The sequence below is a fragment of the Chrysochloris asiatica genome, unplaced genomic scaffold, assembly GCF_000296735.1.
Source record: "Chrysochloris asiatica unplaced genomic scaffold, ChrAsi1.0 scaffold00094, whole genome shotgun sequence".
Lineage (NCBI taxonomy): Eukaryota > Metazoa > Chordata > Mammalia > Afrosoricida > Chrysochloridae > Chrysochloris > Chrysochloris asiatica.
Window position 1 is genome coordinate 2,917,684 of NW_006408612.1, and position 22,148 is coordinate 2,939,831.

The following is a 22,148-nucleotide window of genomic DNA, read 5'->3' on the forward strand; positions in this document are numbered from 1 at the left end:
GATAAATTAATTAATCTAGCATTATAAGAACCACACTGAGCTGATATGTATTATTTTCTAACAGGTAATTAATTTAGGCAAGCCTCTTAAGAACCTCGGCATGGCAACCTTGAATATTCAGTGGCCTAAAGAAATTCACAATGGCAAATGGTTGCTTTATTTGGTGAAAGTGGAATCCAAAGGGTTGGAAATGGTAACCTGTGACCCTCCGAGTGAAATCAACCTCCTGAACTTAAAGGTATGTTGATAGATGTCTTTAATGTCTCCGTCATCATAAACAAGAGAAGATAACTTTTTTTTTTTAATGTTGTGAATTATGTGATAGTTTACATGGGAGAACATTAGCTTTATGTTCTTCCTATCGTATATCATTTCATTGCCATGGTTACAATCCCCTCCATGCATCATCAACCAACCAAAGGGTATACTCTACAAGCCTGCCCCCTGGTTGTCAGCACACAGCCCCTCTCCCTCTCTGTGTCTAAAGTCCCTAGCCACTCCATCTCTCCACGTCATCGTCTCTGCCTCCATCTCAGGCATTACTGAAAAAGATAACTTTTCATGGGAAAATCATCACTTTCCTTAGGAACCTTACCTACCGGCATTTTCTTTAGTGTTGCAATTTTTAGCATATAGTTGAGTATCCAAGTCCATGAGGAGTTATTGCCGATTAGTGATCATCCTGGCACATAAGGCAGAAGAATCCTTCAGTACGTGTCGGTGCCAGTGATATTTTCTAAACCTTTAGGATCAGCAGTTACCCAACATGGTAATATACTCATAGCAGGGGGGAATGGGACAAGGCCTGGTTAGGGGTGAGCAGGGGGTGAGGGAGGATAGGTGTGAGCCACCAGTTTTAATTTCTAGTTGGTGTCTAATTGCACCAGCCAAAACTGTGTTGCATTTGTCGGCCGTGAAAATAAGCATTAGAACCAAACATGTTGCAGAGAGTCTTGGTACCTTAGCAAATGGCCTTCAAAGCTTTTCATTGTTACTTGTTTTGTTTTTTTTTAATAATATTTACCCTGTAGTCATAAAGTCTTAGGCACTGTGCTAAGCATTTCATGTGTACTTTCTCATTTCATTCTAATAGTCCTGTGACACAAGCACTTTTAGTATCCTGACCATTTTCACAGATGAAGAAAGGTAGAGTCAGAGAGATTGTAACCTGCCCTAAGTCACTCTGTTCTAAAGAGGCAGATTCAGCCTTCCAGCTCAGCTCTGCCTTCCGTTTTGTACACCCCGCTCCCTCTGTACTGCTTCACATGGTGGGACTGATTTCTTGTTCCCACTCCAGTCTGATGAAAGTTAGCTTTGTCGCTGCTTGTCTGTTTTAAATTCTAAAGCGACTGAGTCTGATCAGTGTTCACAGTGGGGTCTGGCAGATCCTCCTCTAATCATCAGCTTCCAAAACACACGGTGGCCCATTATTCCCAGTGGTTATTAAAAGGAAAAAAATGCAGTTTGAAAACTAGTTCTATGGCTGAGTTTTCAGTACTCTACTTTGAAGGACTCATACTGTGGTTCTTTTTGTCTCTTTCTTTCCCTCTTCGTCAATGTTGTGTATTCATTCAAGATGTGCTGATTCTACCATCCATTAAGTACGGTGCGGTGCTAGGGTGTGTACGGTACAAACAAGATCTGATCCCTGACCTAAAGATGCTCCTAATTGGGTAGGAAGATGGGAACAGAGAGAGCAGTCTTTTCTCTTTACCTGAGTGTTAAGGTCAGGGTGGAATGAATTGTCTTAACCAACTTGGCATTGAGGTTGGTAATAGCACATTCAGTTTACACTGAACTTATTTCTGTGCCTTTGAACTTAGCATTGGTTGGGATGGTGTGCTTATGGAGCTATGCACAGTGGTAACAAAGAAATAAAGTTGGAACTGTTTTGGATATGATTCTTCTCAGGAGTCTCACAACTCAAGGAAGAAACGGGAAATTGCTGAAAAACAGATAGATGATAGAAAATTTTCTTTATTTGCTGAAAGGAAGTATCAGACTCTTGTAAGTATTTTCAAACGCTGTGAAGATTTGACAAAGGCTGGGGGAGGGGGTCTTCCCCCAGGATATTGTGTTGTAACTACCGATCTCCCCTTTCCTTCTAGAACTGTAGTGTGAACGTGAGATGTGTGAACATCAGGTGTCCACTGCGAGGGCTGGACAGCAAGGCTTCCATTATCTTGCGCTCGAGGTTATGGAACGGCACGTTTCTGGAGGTGTGCCTCTGCTCTGTCCCCAGAAGTCATTTGCCACCTGTTAGGACATTCCTCATGTCTCTAGTAGGTTCACTAACTTTGTCTCCAAACAGGAATATTCCAAATTGAACTACTTGGACATTCTTGTGCGGGCTTCCATTGATGTGACTGCTGCTTCGGAGAATATCAAGCTGCCAAACGCAGGCACTCAGGTGAGGAAGGTCCCCCAAGCCCTCAAGCAGGCACAGAGAAAATCACTCTTTCCTCTACTCCACACCCACGGCCTGAAGCCAGGCTTCTTCTCCCTCATGATACTGTTACCTCCACCTAGGAGAAGACAGATAATGTCTTAAGGTTCAGCTTTTCAGCAGAACTTCCAGACTAAGATGGACTAGCCATTGAAAACCCAGTGGGTCTCAACAGTCCAATCCCATAGTGCAATGTGGTTGCTAAGAGTCTGGAAGCTGACAACAGTAACTAACAGAAAAAGCAAACCAAGAGGTGTTTTCAGAAAACCGTTGAAAAAAATTAAATAAGTCTAGGGTCATGTAGTTCATTGGGGCATATGGTAGTCTTGAGAGCTATTGACTCAATGAAAGAATGTATACACTTCTCAACCCTGCAGAAAAGAAACCCCAGGTCTTACAGGGTCTCTCCTGATAACAGCCATTACTGGATTTCTGGAATGATGGTAGCTTCATTGTATCATGGGTGGGTAGCCCATGTCATGTTTAATCAGATGCAGTTATTGGAAAAAATCTCTTTATATATAAATCCAAAGTTGAACCTTGTAAAATAAATCCCTGGCGATGACCCCTAGGATGAGTCCCAAACAAGTTCTTAAAGTACCCTTTCAAATAATTGAAGGAGACTATGAAGCCCCCTTACGGAGCTCTGATAGTGTAGTGGTTACCAATTGGGCTGTGAACTGGAAGGTTAGCAGTTCGAAACTACCAGCTGTTCCGTGGGAGAAAGTTGAGGCTTTCTGCTCCCATAAAGATTTACAGCCTTGGAAACCCTGTATAGGGTGGCTATGAATTGGAACCGACTCCACGGCACAAGAACAACAACGAAGCCCCCTTGGATAGGTCTGTATTAATTCTCTTCAGAGCCAAGCACCCCAGTTCGTCAGTTATTTATCCTGTGAGGCACAATCAGACTGGCTCCAGACCTCTCTTCATCCAGGGCCGTTGTTGGTCACTGTCCTAGTTCAGATGTCATTCTCAGTAGCTAAGCTGTGGTCTGCCCAGCTCAGCTTACCCTGGGATCATTACCTTTCAGGCTCAGTACCACACTTCCATCAGCCCAGCTGAAATTTGATTTTTAAATGTTTTCTGAAGATTGTCTTTGCATTTCTTAGCATCTGCTATTACTGTATTTGTATTGTAAAGAAACTTCCAAATGTTTTTCATTGGAATTTGTGGTCAGATTATGTTTCCCATATCCTGTCCTTGAGCAAGTTTTATAAAATCATACTCTGAAATGTGTTCACATTTTATGTGATTTGCTTTTGGTCCATTGTTTCCATTTGCAGAGTCATTTTGAATCTTGATTATTTGCTTTCTCAACTTTTCTGTCACTGTAAGTTTTTTGTTTTTTTGTTTCATCCGTGTCAGGCCTTTATTTCTCTCTCTCTCTCTTTTTTTTTTTTTTTTTCCTAATGTTTTATTGTGAATTATGTGATAGTTTACATGGGAGAACATTGGTTTTACATTCATTCTATCGTATATCTTCTCATTGCCATGGTTACAATCCCCTCCATGCAATCGTTCCCTGTGCTCCCCAGGTCTTCAGCACACAGTTGCTCTCCCTCTCTGGATCTAAAGTCTCCAGCTGCTCCATCGCTCCACATCATCATCTCTGGCTCCATTTCAGGCATCACTGCTTCTCTGGGTAGGGTCCCGCTCTCTGTTCTTCTCCCTTGATGGTCCTAGGGACCACCGCTCCTAGACTGAAAAGTTAATCACTCCCCTCCTTGCTATAAAACGTCTACCTTTACATTTCCGACCCTCACAATCAGTCCTGATAACAATTATTCACTATTGTATCACAAGAGACCCATCTGCATTTCATTGCATCAGCCCCGCCTAGACAGATTGAATACTACTCACTGGAGATTCTACCTTCCTCCAGGCCCTCTGGATCTAGGGTCCCTCTTGAAAGCTTGTAAGCCAGTCACTTCATGCCTTTGTAGCCCCCAACCGCCCATTTTGGGTAGCCAATGTCCAAGTTGCCCATCCCTGTCTACTCTGTGTGTGGAGGGGGTGGGAATGATTCTTGCTGAAAGGACTTGTTCCCTCTTTTGAGCTACTGCTTCCATAGGTGTAGGTCAAGTTCATCAAATTATATGAGAATACTTTCTTTTTTTTTCCTCTTCTTTTTACTTCTGGTTGAGCTCTGATCATCCAGTCATTGAAGCCAGGACAAGTGGGTATTATCTGTAAGTGTGGGTGTTCTTATGCATATTCCCTCTCTTCTTATCAGCTGGATGCTTCACTCTCCACTCTAGTCCTCTGTGGCTATGTCACTGACTCTGGGCCCAAGAGTTCCCAGGTCTTGCCACACTACTGGCCAACCAGGTCTTCACCCAGGTTCACAGAAGTCTATTGAACGTTGTAGGGCTTAGCTCACCACTTCATTGCTGTTTTTCCCTCACTTCCCCTTATCAGTGTTGAGCGTGGTCACCAATCACAGCATGTATTCCCATTGAATATTAGTCTTGGAAGGGGGTTTGCACTGAGCGGACCCGACCACTTGCCTTGATGCTTCCTGGGAAAGTCTGTTGCTTGTTCTTGTAGTAACAGTCGGTCTGCTGTCACTGTAAGTTTTATCTAAGTGTTGAAACATGCCTTCTCCATCTTCATGTAAGAAATTAACGGAAGGAACAGGACTAGAAAGATAACTGTGGTGAACCACCAGTGAGAGATTCCTTGTGGGGATCTGAACTTCCAGGACCATGTGTCAGAAGTTCCAGGTAGACTAACTTCATGTCACAGGAGACATCGTGGATGGGGGATGCTGGGCAAGGAAACTGAGTGAAGGAAGAATACTGGTGATGTAGTGCCCTTACTGATCTACCAATGGAAGTTTTTTGGCTTCAATCCGTTAGCCAGCTGAAATCCAGGGAACTTCCCTGATCTAATTATCTGATTGAATCTACTTGATCACCCTGATTTCTGAAATACCGTGGTCTTCAAGGAGTCCAGGTGGCATGCTTGGCTGAACACTGGACAGCTAACTAACCACAAGGTCAGCAGTTCAAGCCCATCAGCAGCTCTGTGGGTGAAAGATGAGATTTTCTTCTCCCATAACCCAGAAACCCTACACAGGGTCAGTATGAGTTAGAATCAGCTGGCTCGTAGTGGTTTCGTTTTTGGTTTTTAGGTGTCCTTAAAATTTATCATCCAAACAAGAATCTGTGACCACTGCTAGCCATGACACGATTCTGACACAAGTGATGAAAGCCAGAACTGTCTCAGGCTTACCGAGGCATATGGTCTATCGCCAGCCTGCATTCCTGTGTCTCCATCAGTGAGACATCATTGGAGCTGTCAACTAAACCACATTCCCTGAGAATCCTTTCAGTGCATCTGTGGCTGAAAGCAGCTGCTGTAACTTCTCTAACTTTGAGTCAGCAACTCTGAGAATCGCTGAGATTTTAGAGCTGCAAAGAGAACTGACATATTCAAGGGAAGGATCTAACCCTAACAAACATTCATAAATATCTCTCACTTACTAGACACTTCATCTATACTCACAGAATGCAGGTAGTGCAGTGGGTTAAGGCTGGGACTGCTAACCTGACGGTTGCTGATCCAAACCCACGGGCCACTCCATGAGAGAAAGATGAGTCTCTCTGCTCCCATAAAGATTGCCAGTCTCCAAAGCCCTAAGGACCATGTCTGCTCTCCTGTAAGGCTGCTATGAGTCAGAATCAACTTGATGGCAGTGGGTTTACCTGTGCTCTATCATTTAAAAGTCAGAAGGTTACCAAGGTGTAGACACTGTGGTTATTGTACAAAAAGGGAAAGCAGGCTCATGGAGGATGGCCTGGGCTTCTGGATTGAAACCCAGGACTGAGTGCAGGGCTCTTGTGATTTCACTCTGCAACCCTTGGTCCTCAGTAAGCCCGCAAATCTCAAAGTCAGACCAAGAAATGGAGTTCAAGAAAAGGTTTGCTCCCCTACAAGATCACATGACCAGCAAGGTCACACAACCAGATCTCAGTCTCATGTCTCCTAGTTAAATGCTTTCTTCTTTTGAGAGATGATGTCCAACCTTGTGTCTGGGTCATAGATGGAAATGAGGTTCTCCTGGTCGTGCCATATTCTTAGGACTTGGAGCACCCATGCCTAATGGGAATTGAAGTCTGTGCTGTGGTCCTCTATTTGTTAATAATTGGTAGATTTAATGGATGACTGCTTTCTTATTTCTAGAATCCATTTCTTTGGAAAATGGAGAGACTGGCTTATCTAGTCTTCTACCTCCTGTTTTGAGCAACATTAACGATGTCATATCTCTGAGTGAGTTTCTTTAGTATTTTGGGGTGAAGCTTTCCTAGACCCACGGATTCTAGTGTAATTGAAGTGTCATGATGCCTTCAGTTGCCTCTTACCTTGGTTCACTTATCCTTTCTCATCTCAAGGTTATGTTCTTTGGAGATAGAAGCAAAAGAGGGTGGCTAATTCAATCTTGTCATTTGGTCTTATTATCACAACTTCTTCCCCTTGCTTTTACTTTAATCCTGGCTTTTGGGGGTGGGGAGGGGGAGAAGAAATCTTTGCTTCCTTAAAACCGAAACAGTTTCAAAAAGACTTTTGTTCACTTTGTGATAAAGCGCCTTTAAATCACTATCACAGTGTCAGAGAGAGCAGAAATCACATAATCTATCCAGGTATATGAAACCCATCAAATTAATGAAGACCTGTGTAGCTATGTGGGTTAATGCGCCAGACTGCAAAGCCGTTTGAACTGCAAGGTCAGTGGTTCAAGCTCACCAGCTGCTCCTCAAAAACTATATACAGGGTCGCTATGGGTTGGAATTGACTCGATGGCACTTAACAACATCAACAAATTAAAGATAAGTGGTGTGCTTCCCTGTGCCTAGACGCTAGAGAAGCAGAATTTGATTCAATGGCAATTCGTAAGAATCTCAAGGTCTCGGAGATAGAATGCCAAGTGAGAATTGAGCCAAGGAAGGAGATTACTTAGTGGTTATTTTTATATACCCCCACTTGATTACTAAAGAAATTGGAAGAGAATACCTGATCACCAAACCTAAACAGGGAAACATGATAGATCAAAATAAGCACATCATTTTTTAGTGGAATGAGATTTTCTCTCCTTTTTTGGTTTTACATTCAAAGAACTTGAGATCTGGATCCTTTTGTAAGATGGATTCTTCTTCTTTACGTAAGGAGCACTCACTAAGAGTGGATTGAATAGTTTTGTGAAAGATATGAAAATCTCTTTGTAGGGTGATTCTTATCCTGATATTCAATAGAAGTGGAGGGTGTTACATTACAGAGTAATTTCAGGGAAGCACTTGGCAGTTGGCAAGCTGATGTGTTAAGCACTGCTCAGAGGTGGTTTCATTTAATGCACCAGCAGAGCTAAGGTTCTTTCTCACAGGACTATAATGGGTAAGGTTCCCATGCCCCGTCATCCCTATGGAAATGCCAACGTGGTGATGAAAAACATTTTTCTTCAATTGTAGGGTGAACACTGGATCAGTAGTTTGAACCCACCAGCCTCTCCCCATGGGAGAAGGATAAGGCAAAGATTTAAAGCCTTGGAAACCCTAAACAGGGTCACCTATGAGTGGCATTCAACAACAACAACATTCTTTTAAGAAGGAGCCCTTAGTGCAAACAGTTAAGCACTTGGCTGCCAGCAGAAAGGCTGGTAGCTCAAACTCACCGTAGTAGTTCTGCTGCAGTAAAATTAGTACCTAGAAAACCCTACGGGGAGGTTCTTCAATGTCACATGGGGTCCCTGAGTTGAAAATGACTTAATGACACCCAACCACAACACACCCAACCACAACACACTTAAAAAGGGAGTTCCTAGGTGGTGCCAGCCCCTTAACCAAAGATTGGAAATTCCGGTTCAGTCAGAGGTACCTTGGGAGAAAGACTTTAAACATCTACTTTTGAAAAATCGGCCACTGTAAAAACCTTATGGAACATAGTTCTACCGCAGCATACAGGGGACACTGTGAGTCTGAGCTAACTCCATGGCAACTGATTTATTCTTACAAATGAGGCTGTTCCTTCCAAGTAGTCACCTTGCTCCAAGCACACAATGTGCTCTTCCTGTGCTAGGCACTAAGGAAACAGATGACTGAGATGCCAAAAACTAAACCAAGTACCCTACCACCCAGTCGAGTCTGATTCATAATGACCCTGTAAAGGGTTTCCAAGACTAAATCGTTATGGGAACAGACAGGTTCATCTTTCTCCCATAGAAGAACGGTCCGTGTGAACTACGGACTTTGCAGTTCCCAATACAATGCTCATCCCACTGTGCCACCAAGGTTTCAGAATGAGCATAGGCTAATTGAAATAATTTTTGTCTGTTTAACTATTTTTGAATTAATTGTTTAAAAGACTTAAATGCAGTTGACTTTAAAGTAGATGGTGATGGTGGTGGTGGGCTGTGGAATTGGTTCAGACTCAGTGGCCCTGTATAGGGTTTCCAAGGCTATAAATCTTTACAGGAGCAGAAAACCTCATCTTTCCCCCACAGATTCAAACTGCTGACCCTGTGGTCATCAGCCCGGCTCATAATCTACTATGTTATCAGAAAATATTCATATGGTTTTATTAGACTGGGATAATTAATGAGTAAGCAATGTGGGTCAACAACTATGTACCTTAATAAAGTATGATTCAATTATTGGTTTAATTATCTCATTAAATATAACCTTAGACTGGTGGTGTTATGTGCCATTGCGTCGGTTCCAACTCATAGCCACCCTGTATAAGCTTTCCAAGGAGCAGCCAGTGGGTTTGAACTGCCACCCTAGCAGTTCAAACCAACCTTACAGTCCAATGCATTACCCTATAGTGCCACACCAGGGTTCCCTTGTATTGTTGTTGTTGTCAGGTGCCATTGAGTCGTAGCCACCCCATGCACAGCAAAACGAAACAATGTCCAATCCTGGGCCAACCTCACTACCGCCGCCACACTTGATGCCTTATATTAGCTATAATTAAATTCCTAGTGATACTATTTCCCACATAATATGAATAATAGGATCAGATCTACTTGTATCATACTTGCATTCCCACAGGCATAGATTCAAGTGAATTTAGGTTATTGATTTATTGATAGTTTTACTTTTTTACTCAATTCATTGATAAATTTGAAAACTAGAATTTTCATTGAGATCTTTTAGAAGATATTGTTCATAAGATTACTTGTGATTACAATATAAGAATATTATTATCCAACTTTTATAAGTTTTTATTAGTATAACTATTAGGTTTGTTTTCACCATTTTCTTTTTTCTTCTCCTTCACCCAAGTTAATATGTATCTACTGGAGTCCTGGTGTGGCGCTGTAGGTTAATGTGCCAGATTGCAAAGCCATTTGAACTGCAAGGTCGGTGGCTCAAACTCACCAGCAGCTCCTAGGAAATCCTATGCAGGGTTGCTATGGGTCGGAACCGACTCGATGGCACTTAACAACAACTCTCTAGTTACTAACTTTACCCACTTTTGCCCTCCCACCCTAGTAACTTTCAAACAGTATTTTTTGTTTAGTATGAAAACGTTTTCTTGGCTTTTATAATAGTTATCTTGTACAATATTTGACCTTTGTAAATGAGTCATTTCACTCAATATAATGTCCTCCAGGTTCATCCATGTTATGAGGTGATTTGCAGATTCATTGTTATACTTTAGTGTTGTATAGTATCCCATTATGTGTATGGACCATAGTTTGTTTATCTGTTTTTTCATTCATGGGCATGTGAGTGGCTTTTATCTTTTTTGCTCTTGTGAACAGTGCTATGATGAACAAGGCATGCATATATTGATTCTTGTCAAGGCTCTTATTTCTCTTTTTTTTAAAGAATAGTTAAGTTGCATAAGATAATCCACTATATTATTTATTCACCATCTCACCATTTCTCCTTTCTGCCTTCCTTGATGGATTTTTCAGTGCTGGAAACATTCATGTGAAGGGAGGGTTGTTGTGGCTTAGAGCTGGGTCACCTGTCAGGGAGGGGAAATGAGCCCTGAGGGAAACCGTGCTTAGAGACTATCAGGAGATATGCTGAGTGATCAGAGTGTGTGTTCTGCCTGCCTGCCTGCCATAGTCAGTATTGTGGCTAAATCTCTACACATGAATTCTTGCCTATTAAATGTTGAAAGAAAAGCAATTCCCTTTTTTCTTAAGGATTTTCTGTAGGTCAAATGAGGTTGACAACTATTTTATAGTAGAAACAGAAAGGGAAATAAGTACTTTAATGGGGTATTTAAAAAAAAAAAATGACTCGTAATATGGTATGGCACTGTAGGATAAGCAGTTCAAACCCACTAGCCACTCCTCAGAAATCCTGTACAGGGTCACTTTGAGTTGGAACCAACTCGACAGCACTTAACAGTATGTATAGTCAAGAAGTATGGAAGCACAGCATAGGGTCAAAGCACCCCAAGTTGAAAACTTGCTTGACAACACTCCTCAGAAGCAAAATGCTCCCTCTTTGGGTTGCATTTATCCTTTATCCTCTTAATTTAGAAATCCCAGAAATGTCAAACTGGGAGAGCTCTGTAAACGGTGTGGTTTCCAGAATCACATTGCAATCTCCAGGTCTCTTGTGTTCATCTCAGAAGTCCACTTGAATCCTCCTAAATCTTGAGAACCTGTTGTTGTCAGGTGCCATCGAGTCGGAACCGACTCATAGCAACCCCTTGCACACCAGAACGAAACAATGTCCGATCCTGGGCCAACCTCACTACTGCTGCCACACTCGAGACCAAAAATAATGCCACTTGGCCAATCCATATCGTTGGGGGTCTTCCTCTTTTTCTCTGACCCTCCACCTTACCCAGCATGACATCCTTCTCCAGCGACTGTTCCCTCCAGACAATATGTCCAAAGTATGAGAGACAAATCTTAGCCATCTTGGCCTCCAAGGAGCACTCTGGCTGCACTTCTTCCAAAACAGATCTATTGGTTCTTTTGGAAGTCTATGGTACTTTCAGTGTTCTCCTCCAACACAACTCAAAGGCATCAATTCTTCTATGATCTTCCTTATTCACTGTCCAGCTTTTGCATCCATATGAGGTTATTGAAAATACCATGGCCTGGGTCAGGTGCACCTTAGTCCTCAAGCTGATATCTCTGCTCTTCAATGCTTTAAAAATTCCTGTGCAGCAGATTTGCCCAATGCAATACCTAGCTGCTGTGAATTGCCACAAGAAGGTTTTTTTTTTACCATTTACCAGGTTCTTAGTTTGATGTCCTGAGAAGAAGTCATATAGCTCTCCACTTCTATTTTCATATTTCACAACGTCTTTGAAATCCAAATGAGGAGTGTAGGCTAATGACACATATGCAGGCCCTTTTTATTTCCACTGCTCAAAATCAGTACAAAGAAAATGTTATCTTTCTCAAAAAGATACCAGATTTTGTAGATTAATCTGGATTGATTATTAATAGCTGAAACTGGATGATGAATACATGGTGGTTTATCATATAGTTCTGTCATCTTTTGTTGATAACAAATTTAAAAAAAAAAAAAAAAAGATACCAAGTTAGCAAAGAAGCTGCTGCTATGTATGAACACCATCCAGCATTTTCCAGGTTCTGGGAAACGATCCCCAAAGAATACCTCTTGAGAGGCAGTATTCTGTTGAGGGAAAGAATCTTGCATCAAAAAGCCATCTCATCCACCCCTATGCTGCATTGCCCAAAATGTGTTTAGAATCAGAATTAGAACCCTATTTGCCTGCTGGTGGTGAGCTTTTTCCCTAGTTTATGATACAGGTTTTTATCTTTTATGCCCCACAGGTTCGTGTGACTGTCTTTCCCTCCAAGACGGTAGCTCAGTATTCAGGAGTACCATGGTGGATCATCCTAGTGGCTGTTCTTGCTGGGATTTTGATGCTTGCTCTGTTAGTGTTTATACTATGGAAGGTAAGTCATAGCTGGCATTTTTTGAGTTTTATGATAAAATTTTATTTCATATGTTTAAATTTTTTTAAATTTCATGTCTTTCAAAATGACACTGGTAATGTTTTTCTTCTTCATTACTTCCTTTTATCCTCCAATATTTCATCATGAAACCTTGATACAACATAAAGAAAATTTGAAGAACTCTCTAAATGAACACCTATGTACCTACCTACCTACCTATAGTAGTTTATTTTTAAAGGTGTGCATTGTTTGTATATGATTAGAAGTTTCTTGAATGTATAGATTTTGGTGTCCTTTGTATATAGTTTAATATGGCAAATTTTATTTTAACAGTTTCTTCAGCTAAGATCAGTAAGTCCCATTCTTGGATATCAAATCCATCTGCATTAATTAACCTGTCTGATTTCAATTTTGGTAAAGAAAATTATATTAAGTTAGTACTATTACTGTAGTAATCGGGAGATGAAATGGATTCAACAACAACAAAATAAGCAATAACAGTTGCCATTAGATTATAGGAGTAAACAGCATACGAATGAATTAATCACTCCCCTGTAGGGTCATCATAGCCTATATCAAGGGTAAGGAAGGTTTTTATCTCAAAATGATGTTTTTCATTAGAATTTGGGGACTATGAATAAAATGAAATAGCTTCCATTTGCTTCCTCCCAGTTAATAGACTATGTTACAGAAATTGTGCATGAGATCAGTCTTTGGTTGCCACAAATCATGACCTGTAGATTGTGGATTATTTCCAGTGAGTAATGGAAGTCTGCAGTGATGTGTTTGGCAACACACCCTGCCATAATAGGAAGAGGGGCTATTCAGAGTCTTTATCCTTTATTCACTAGTTTCACTACAGAAATACTGACAGTTTGCTTACAGTGACATTGTATATGCCCCTTGTTATTTTTCTAAAAAGCAGAAATTTCCGAGTTCCAGAACACGCTTGATGAAGGCAGAGAGATGCAGGCAACTATGGACCTCAATCACCAATCTTCTAGGATCGAACTCTTCTAGATAAGAGCTTAGGATACTTACTTGAAAATACTGGGCAGCTCTTTTTCACTTCAGCCAACTTACCTCTGGTGTTTGGATCAGGCAGTAGGTGTCTCTGGCAGATACAGTCCGTGAACATAGAGATGTCATGAAAATTATTTTCATATCAAACACTGTATCTGGGGTTTGATATTTGTGGAAGACCGTATCTCCTTTGTGGCAGAGGCCACGAGGATAGCCTTCTCTAGAGCAGTTCTTATTGTCAGACTTTAATGAAGGTGGAAACTTGACAATGGTTTTAAATTTAAGAAAACAAGCTGTGTGATTTTAGAAAAACTCCCCACTGCCCTGGGACACTGGTTTGCCTCAGCTGTTTAATGCGTGTCTGTGAGTGGATGATCTCGATGACTCTTAAAGGGTCTAAAATATCCTGGTGTGGCACTGCAGGATAAGCACTAGACTGCTAGCCACAAGATTGCCAGTTCAAACCCACCAGCTGCTCCTTGGAAACCCTATACAGGGTTGCTGTGAGTTGAAACCGACTCGACGGCACTTAACAACAATAAACAAAGATCCAGACTCCTAGGCAGACTATAATCCATGAACTGCTGCAACCTCCACATAGAAAAGATGTTTTTATTACTTTATAGTCATTATTTTTATCTTAAATGGAACTATTTGGTTTTATATATTGAAGTTGTAGAATATTAGGATTAGTAAGGATTTGGTCTTTTTATTGGGTTTAGTATATCCACATACGTGCCAAAGTTGAGTTAGTCTGATGGACTTGGGGCCTCTCTCTCCACTTCAATCATAGCATGCTTTGAATATTGGGCATCTACATAGGAATTTGGAGTTCTGGTGTGGCGCTGTAGGATAAGGACTTGACCACAAGGTCGATTTGAACCGCAAGTTCAGCAGTTCAAGCCCACTAGCCACTGTTCAGAAACCCTAAACAGGATCACTATGGGTTGGAACTGTCTTGGTGGCACTTAACAACAACCAGAAAAACATAGGATTTTGTTTGGAAGGAAAGGAGAACAGTTTTCTAAGTTGGTCTGATCACCTTCATTGCAGACTAAAACGAGCTCTCAAGGATATTACAAATGTTGTCAAAGTAGACAAGTCTTGGTTTCTGGCCCATATCTCCTTCGTCCCTTTTTCTAGCTGTGTTACTGAAAGTTGACTGGGGATATTCAGTGTCTGGTAAAATAACAGTTGTCAGTAGATACCAGGAGAGGCAGTCTAGATCCATACTACCCAGACGCGTGTTCTGTACTTATCAAACTGTTCTGGATCGGCAATGTCCAGTAAGGTAACCGTTAGTCACTTGTGGCTACTAAGCAATAGCACCACTGAGGTGTGAAATTTTACATTTTATTTCATTTAATAGGAATTTTAATAGTCACATGGCCAGTGGCTACCATGTGGTACAATGCAAATGTAGGTTTTGACCTTTATGTAGTGGCTAGCCTAGGAAACAGAATTTTGCAGGACAGCGATTTATTCAACCAAGTTATGTTTCAAAGAGCAGTTCCATGACCTTATGAACTAGATAAAAGTAAATAGAAAAAGTTCTCCACGACTGAATGAAGGAAATTATGGTGGAAAATGGAATTATACTTTTATACTCATTTAGAGTGACCTAGCCTAAGGAACTTAGGTCTCCACCACTTAAGGGTTTCATGGTGGTTGAGAATTTGGGAAAATGACAGCAATCATTCTTTCATGATGGTACATTCGAATTTATATTGTGATTCAGCTCACCAGCCCAAAGGTCTCAAGTAGAAGGCATTTGTTCCATAAAATTTACTCTGAAAGACAGAAAAAGACCCGCAGCGTATGTACATTTGATTTGTATTTGTGCAAAGCCTTAGAGAATTTTTTTTTTTTTTTAACCTTTGTCTTAATAAGCTGCAGAAGTCAATCTTGCCTACTGTAGAGCCCATAATCTTCCTGCAAGGAGAAACTAGTCCAAGCTACAATCACGTGTGTACATTTTCTACTTTCAAGATAGCTTTTGTCCTCTGTTCCAAATAGGAAAATCAATTAGCTGACTAATGTTGCACATATAAATCTTTGGCCAGAGTTGGATTGACTGCTGTCAGATTATAGAATGTATTGTAGTGCAGGGGCCATTTGCTTAAGGGGTTAACCTATAGTGATCTCTTTTGTAAACAAGCTGTTGAAAGACTATGGGTAAAAATCTGAGATTTTCTTTTGTTTAGCTCTACTACACAAAACTGTGAAATTGACTCAATACCTTGCTTCCTTGTAGTGTGGTTTCTTCAGGAGAAATAAGAAAGATCATTATGATGCCACATATCACAAGGCTGAGATCCATGCTCAGCCATCTGATAAAGAGAGGCTTACTTCTGATGCATAGTATTGATCTCCTTCTGTAATTGGTAATTGATTGATGTTTTTTAATTGCTAGCTGTGGGACCTGCTATGGTTGTGGTGGCTAACTTTAAGAGCAACAGCTTGCTATGTGTGTCCCATTAACAGATGTTTCCAAATGTCCACACTGGCTTGTCTTCGTTAGGTGTATTTATTATACTTGAAAGCTCATAGTTTGTTTTTCTTTAAATGCACAAAGAATCTTTTGTTTCAGGTGACTTGCTTTGTGTTATTGTTGTTACGCATTACCCATGACACACAAATGGAGGCTTTAGACCTCCAGAGTAGCCCAGTTTGCCACATGGTGTTAAATCTAGTTATGTAGCATCCCACTTGGAATTTCAAAGATGCATAAGAAGTCATTCCAGATTTCTTGTCCATTTTGGAATTTCCCACAAACCTAAGCTTGTCTTGACTGCCTGATTAACCTGTTGCATGTTGGAAACATTGCGTTTCTCTTGATGGCCAGGCTTCTTTCACTGCCCTCCTTTTGATCTTCTTGTCCTTGCTACAAAATGATGGGGGAAGGCTGGAATGCTTTAATTGTTGCTCAGAAACTACCTTATGCTAGCTAAGCATGCACCTTCCTTTTCTTGCATATCTACTGCAGGTCAAAGACCATTACAACAAATTATGCCTGTTAGCATGTTGGAGATTATGGCCAACTTCAGAAGATGGTCCTCTTTCCTAAGTAGCCTTCAGTGTACAAAATTCTAGTACAAAAAGTGCTCTGGACAGCTTTCATTTCAATGTGTTGTGATGGAGTTTGACCTTGTGTCAAGATCCTAGACATATTATTCAACCTTGGGTCTCAGTTGATTTTAAATTCATGTCTTGCTCCCATGGAAACAGGAACTGGTGAGGATTCCTTTTTCTATTTCATTAAAAGATAAAATTGCTTCTACAGTCACTTTCCATGGCACTGTTAGGATGAATCCTAACAATGCCATTGCAGTTTTACAAATCCCCCTTTGTTTAAATGGACATCAGTCACATTTTATAATCAATTGGTACTTTGGCTCTTCTGCACAGAAAAATAGAAGTCAGTGTCGAAGTAGTCCCAGCACAGAATTTCTTGGTCCATTTTACCTCTTGATTGAGTGATAACATATATGCATAATTTTGTTTTGCCCCATGGCATTTTAATAACATAACATCATTTAATATAAACTTTCTATTTCTGTTGACGTGTCATATCTTATTAATAATAAGTCAACCATTCTAAGTATTTTTATCGCTCAGCTTCCTCTTAATTGCATTTCTAAATTGAAAACAGTTTTTAAAATATCATGTATTTATTTTATTCATTTAAAAATATTTGCTTTGATTAAAAACTGTTCAGCTATATTATTGATTAAAAAATAAAGATTAAAAAAATCAGATTGAATGGGTCAAGTTAACTGCCTTTTATTCAATTTATCAGATTGAACTTTTTAAATGAAAAAAAAAATATGCAATTGTATCTTCATCTGAACTTTAGTGCAGTGACACTCGCCTTAAGTCCTATGTGATACAAGATTGGCTTTATGGCTGGACAGTTATCACATGATTTATTACGTGATAATAAATCACATGAATAAAACAGTTTAAATCAGAAGCATAGCAGGAAATCCATGCCAAATCCCTACCTTTTAGCTTAGCTAATGAAAGATGTAATACGGTTCCTAGAGCTTGAGGGGAGGAGATTCTTAAATTGATCCATTAAATTGAACATGGAGTCCTGGTATGGCTCTATAGGATAAGCAAGGTTGGTTTGAACCACAGTGTCGGCGATTCAAACTCACCAGCCACTCCTTGAAAACCCTATATAGAGTTGCTATAGAACCTACTCAATGGCACTTAACAACAACAGCGTATTTACATGTAAAATATTTGTGACCTGATTTCCATTTTATCAGTGGAGAGGGGCATAATATAATCTTTTGTTTATAGCCTTTAAGAAAAATATGTTTCTAAAATTAAAATGATAATCTTGTTGTTAAGTACCATCAAATCAATTCCAACTCATAGTGCTAGGAAGCTGAAAAGTAGTTATTTTACATATAATATTGTGATTATATTTTTTTAAAAAAAGAAGTCAGTGTTTAAGAAACTCTTAAATCATGAGTAAAAAGGTAGCTTACATTGTTATAAAATGTAAAGACAAAATAAAAAGGGACTTTTTTCCATTTCTACGGCTTTTCTTCTCTTCCATTTATCCCTGTTGGCTGTTAAATGTTTTATTTGCACACCAATTAGTTGTTTCTTGAAAGAAAACCATTTCTTTTCTTAGTCCAAAGATGGGCATAGCGGAACAGACAGCTTAGACATTCCCATTTAGGACGCCAGCTTTTTCTGAAATGAATTTGATTTGTTTGTGTTTCTTTTTTTCCCTTCTCCAGTGTGGATTCTTTAAACGCTCTAGGTACGAAGATAGCCTTCCCCAATACCATGCTGTAAGGATCCGGAAAGAAGAGCGAGAGATCAAAGATGAAAAATATATTAACGATCACCTTGAAAAAAAGCAGTGGGTCACAAAGTGGAATGAAAATGAAAGCTACTCCTAGGGGAGCCAAAGAAAAGCCCCACAGAACCCAAGCCAGGTTTTCCCCCATTCCAACACAGAAATTCCAGTGGATTTTAAGGCCCTTCAGTACCTGAATATTGACTTCAGATTGCCTACACTCAGTACGAACCAACAGTTTTAACTGTGGATATTGTTACGTACCCTAAGGCTCTTGTTTTGCACAGCCAAATTTAAGACTGTCGGAATGGATTTTTTCTTTCACTGCCTTAATTTAACTCTCTGGGCTGCTTTCGAGTTGCTGTGGCTGACTTGGGTTGTGGACAGGCCTGCTGGGTTGTCCTCTTCATAGTGTAGCTGGAGGAAGACATCCACGGTCACTGGCCAGACCTCAGCCCTGCCTCTGCCAACAGTTCTTTCCTTAGGACAAGAGAACCTGCGAGTTAACTGGCCCACATTGCAAGACTCTTTTGCTAGGGGAGCCGTGTTTCAATTTCAAGTGCCGTCTTAAATTAAATGTGCAATAGAAGGTGATGTTGCTATCCTACATCTTTTCCGTTTCCTAGCTGTGTGAGCGTCTGCTCACACCACATGCTCCCAGGCTGCATTTTCTCGCCACTAAAACACACAGGCGCAACAGATTTGAATGCTAGTTATACTTGTTTGTATATATTTTAGCCCTGGTATTTATTTTTTTATTTTTACAAAACATTTTGTGATTGACAGGCCAAAGATTCTCTAGTTGACCCTGCAGCTTGGTGTAAGCAAACAAAATTAGAACACGGGTGGTCATTGGTTTGACCTAAGTTATTTCCTGCAAAAAGAAAATACTCACGCTTTATAAATGTACTAGAGAATTGTTTAATAACTTAAACTTAGTCATAAATCTTAACATCTCCCTCTATGACAGCCCCCATCCCCTTCCTCCAAACCCCAAAAATTTTGTTTAAGGAATAGAATTTATAACTGTAAGATATTTCATTCTTATCCAGAGTTGATTATTTTGGAGTTTGAATCCTTATGGATTTCTGAGTTCCATGATGTAACTTTCAGGAACTCTTGGAGAGAATGGGGTTTGTTCATTGAACCTTCTACAGGGCAGTTTGCTCACAGTTCACTGCCACACACAATGAGGAGCTTCAAAAAGTTTGTGGACAAATTCATTATCTTTCAATTCCATTTGTCCACAAACTTTTTGAAGCCCCTTATACTGTATATTCAGGACTTGAAAGAAAAGGTGAGTGCCTATGGTGGGTACAACCTGATCCCACGTGAGATTACTGAATAGCTAATACCTACCAAAACAGTGACTGTAGGCAGATTGAAAAATAACAAAACTTCATGGTTTTTTACATTTTTAAAATGTTGCTTTAGAACCATTTAATCTGTGAGTCAGTGTTTTGTTTTTGTTTTTTGATCTTTACCTATCATACATTTCCAAATTGGCTTTTGTTGTTGTTAAGTGCCATCGAGTTGATGCTAACTCACAGTGACCCTTTATAGGGTTTCTGAGAACATCTGGTGGATTTGAATTGTCGACCTTGTGGTTAGCAGCCCAGTGCTGATCCTCCAGCACCACACTAGGGCCTTTGGGACTGTTTTAATGAGATACTGGTTTTTCCATTGTGAAAACAAGAAAGACAGTTATTATTGTAGCTCTTCCATTGAATTTGATCCTTAGCCTAACACTCTCCCAGCTGCAAAACTTCAGCAAGCACTACCTTCAATTGAATTTGAAGAGACATGAAACAGATTTTTTTTTTTTTTTCTTTCTAACCGTGCTTTGAAATGTTAAGTTCTATGAGGAGAAGCAGTAAACAGGTGCTAATTTGTTTAGATCATAGTGAAAGCAATGGCTCAATCTTTTAAAAGAACAAAATAAAGCTGTTGTGTTAGAGGTTAAGCTGCTTTTTCTTTTCAGAACTCTCAACACCCTCAAGATACTAAGAACATGATTCTGGTTGTACTTTGGAGTCTTCATGTACAAAAATAATTATACACATGATAACTTTGTTTACAAAATTTTCTCTAAAACAGGGTCAGAACAGTATTTAAAATCTCAGTTTCTTGCTTAGGTAGGTTGAAGTCTAATGCACTGGCTTTATGTATGTCTAAGAAGCTGATATTTTGACAATGTTTATAGACCCTTGTTGTAAGAAATTAATGTCCTGAGATGCAGAGAGGGCTGTGTGTTTCAACAACAAAGAAGCAAGGATATTGTGGCGTTGGAATTTAGAGTTGTTAAAAATGTCATCTCAAGTCAAGTCACTGGTCTGTTTGCATTTGATACATTTTTATACTAACTAGCCTTGTAAAATTATGTCATGATTAGAGCATACCTGTGGATATTTGTATAAAAGTGTGAAATAAATTTTTTTCTAAGGAAGTGTTCATTCTAAATAACACAGCATTGTATTTGTGAAACGAACTCTAAAATTAGAAATGACAACCTGAATTACCTTTATTTTCATTTTATCAAACCAGACTACAATTACCATGTAAAGTGAGTACCAAATAGTTTTCAGTGTTTATGACTCAAAGTGTCCCATATAATCTCAGATCAGCCAAAGCTAGTGCAATACGATTAAGGATTTATTTTACTTTAACTTAATGCTCCTTCTCTATAAGTAAAAGGAAATGGCCTGGGAAATGGTTTATTAAAGAGGTCCAGCAATTGGGAGTTTTGTTTGCATTGCTTCATCTGCTTGAAAGACGTGTGTCTATGAAGGACAGGGTGTTGTTTAGCAGTGATACCATGATATGAAAAATAAAAGTTCTTGTGGCTGAGTTGCTTCTTTCTTTAAAATGCAGTCCAGCTATGACCTATGCATTAACACTGACCACCAGGACTGAGATGGTGGAATTAACCACAGAAAATAACCACAGAAGATTTACCAAAGGACTGCATTTGGATTTAATTAATTTAATGAAATTTGTCTAGCTAGATTATCACAAGATAATAAAAGAAAATGAAGCATAAATAGAGCACTGACACCGTATTTCCTGCCTTGGCCTGATACAAGTATAATATTATATTTAATACAATATAAAATAAATATAATAATATAACTATAATTATTTCTAAATTATAGTTATCCAGTATATGAAGTAGTCATAGCCCAAAGTATTTAATATTATATACTAAGTCTTGGCTTTCTTGGCTCTTTGGAGATTAGACAGGTGTTGCCATCCAAAGGAATGTGAGTGACGCTGTCTTTAAAATTATTTGGACCCGTGGCTGTAAACTGTTCTTACACCATATGAAGTCTTCCGGATAGACCCAGATTTTAACAAAATCCTAACAAATTTTACCTGGAAGGAAATCACTACAACAAAGTGTAGTCATCGAAACTATTGAGAGTCTTATCAGGATATGGCCAAAGCCCTTCATAGGATTTGGCTTCTTGGTTTGAAGGTCTTGGATTATTGTCTTGTGAGACATCCCAGTGAATTAGCCTAATACCACGTTTAGTTCTTCAGTTCTACCTAAGTGTGTTGTGTAGTATCTAGGGTCTTAAAAGCTTGCAGGCAGCCAGCCACTCAAGGTACAACAACAGTTCTCTGTTCACCTGAAGCAACAGAGGAAGGTGAGGAATAGGAAGAAGAAATACATGTGTAGTTAATTACTCCCATGAACAACTGCCTCCTTTGCCATGAGCCCAGAACTGGGTCATGCCATGCTACCATTACTGAACATTTTGATCAACGATCCTCTAAAAGAAACCTAATCTGAAGAGGGAAAATGTGGAAGAGAATTTCAAATTTTCATGGACTACAGACTTTCTGGAGCCATGGAGCCTAGATGAATCCCGGAAACTTATCTTTAAGCCAAAAATGTCCCCAGAAGTCTTTTTAAAACAAAATAACTTAGCTTCTTTAGGAAAGGCTGCCTTGAGCATTGT

At 39.7% G+C, this 22,148-nt stretch overlaps 1 protein-coding gene across 2 annotated transcripts in view; it reads left to right on the forward strand.

Moving 5' to 3' along the window:
• ITGA6 (integrin, alpha 6) overlaps nt 1–18,559 on the forward strand; it is a 91,179-nt gene extending 72,620 nt beyond the window's left edge. Inside the window, exons 20-26 of one of the 2 annotated variants that reach the window (XM_006866640.1) lie at nt 65–238; nt 1,912–2,007; nt 2,109–2,219; nt 2,312–2,410; nt 12,219–12,344; nt 15,622–15,751; nt 18,125–18,559. In XM_006866640.1, the coding sequence (XP_006866702.1) occupies nt 65–238; nt 1,912–2,007; nt 2,109–2,219; nt 2,312–2,410; nt 12,219–12,344; nt 15,622–15,729 (714 nt within the window). In that variant the 3' untranslated portion in view covers nt 15,730–15,751; nt 18,125–18,559. The remainder of the gene's footprint in view (nt 1–64; nt 239–1,911; nt 2,008–2,108; nt 2,220–2,311; nt 2,411–12,218; nt 12,345–15,621; nt 15,752–18,124) is intronic. The other variant, XM_006866639.1, reaches the window with a different exon arrangement.
• The last annotated feature ends 3,589 nt before the right edge of the window (nt 18,560–22,148 follow it).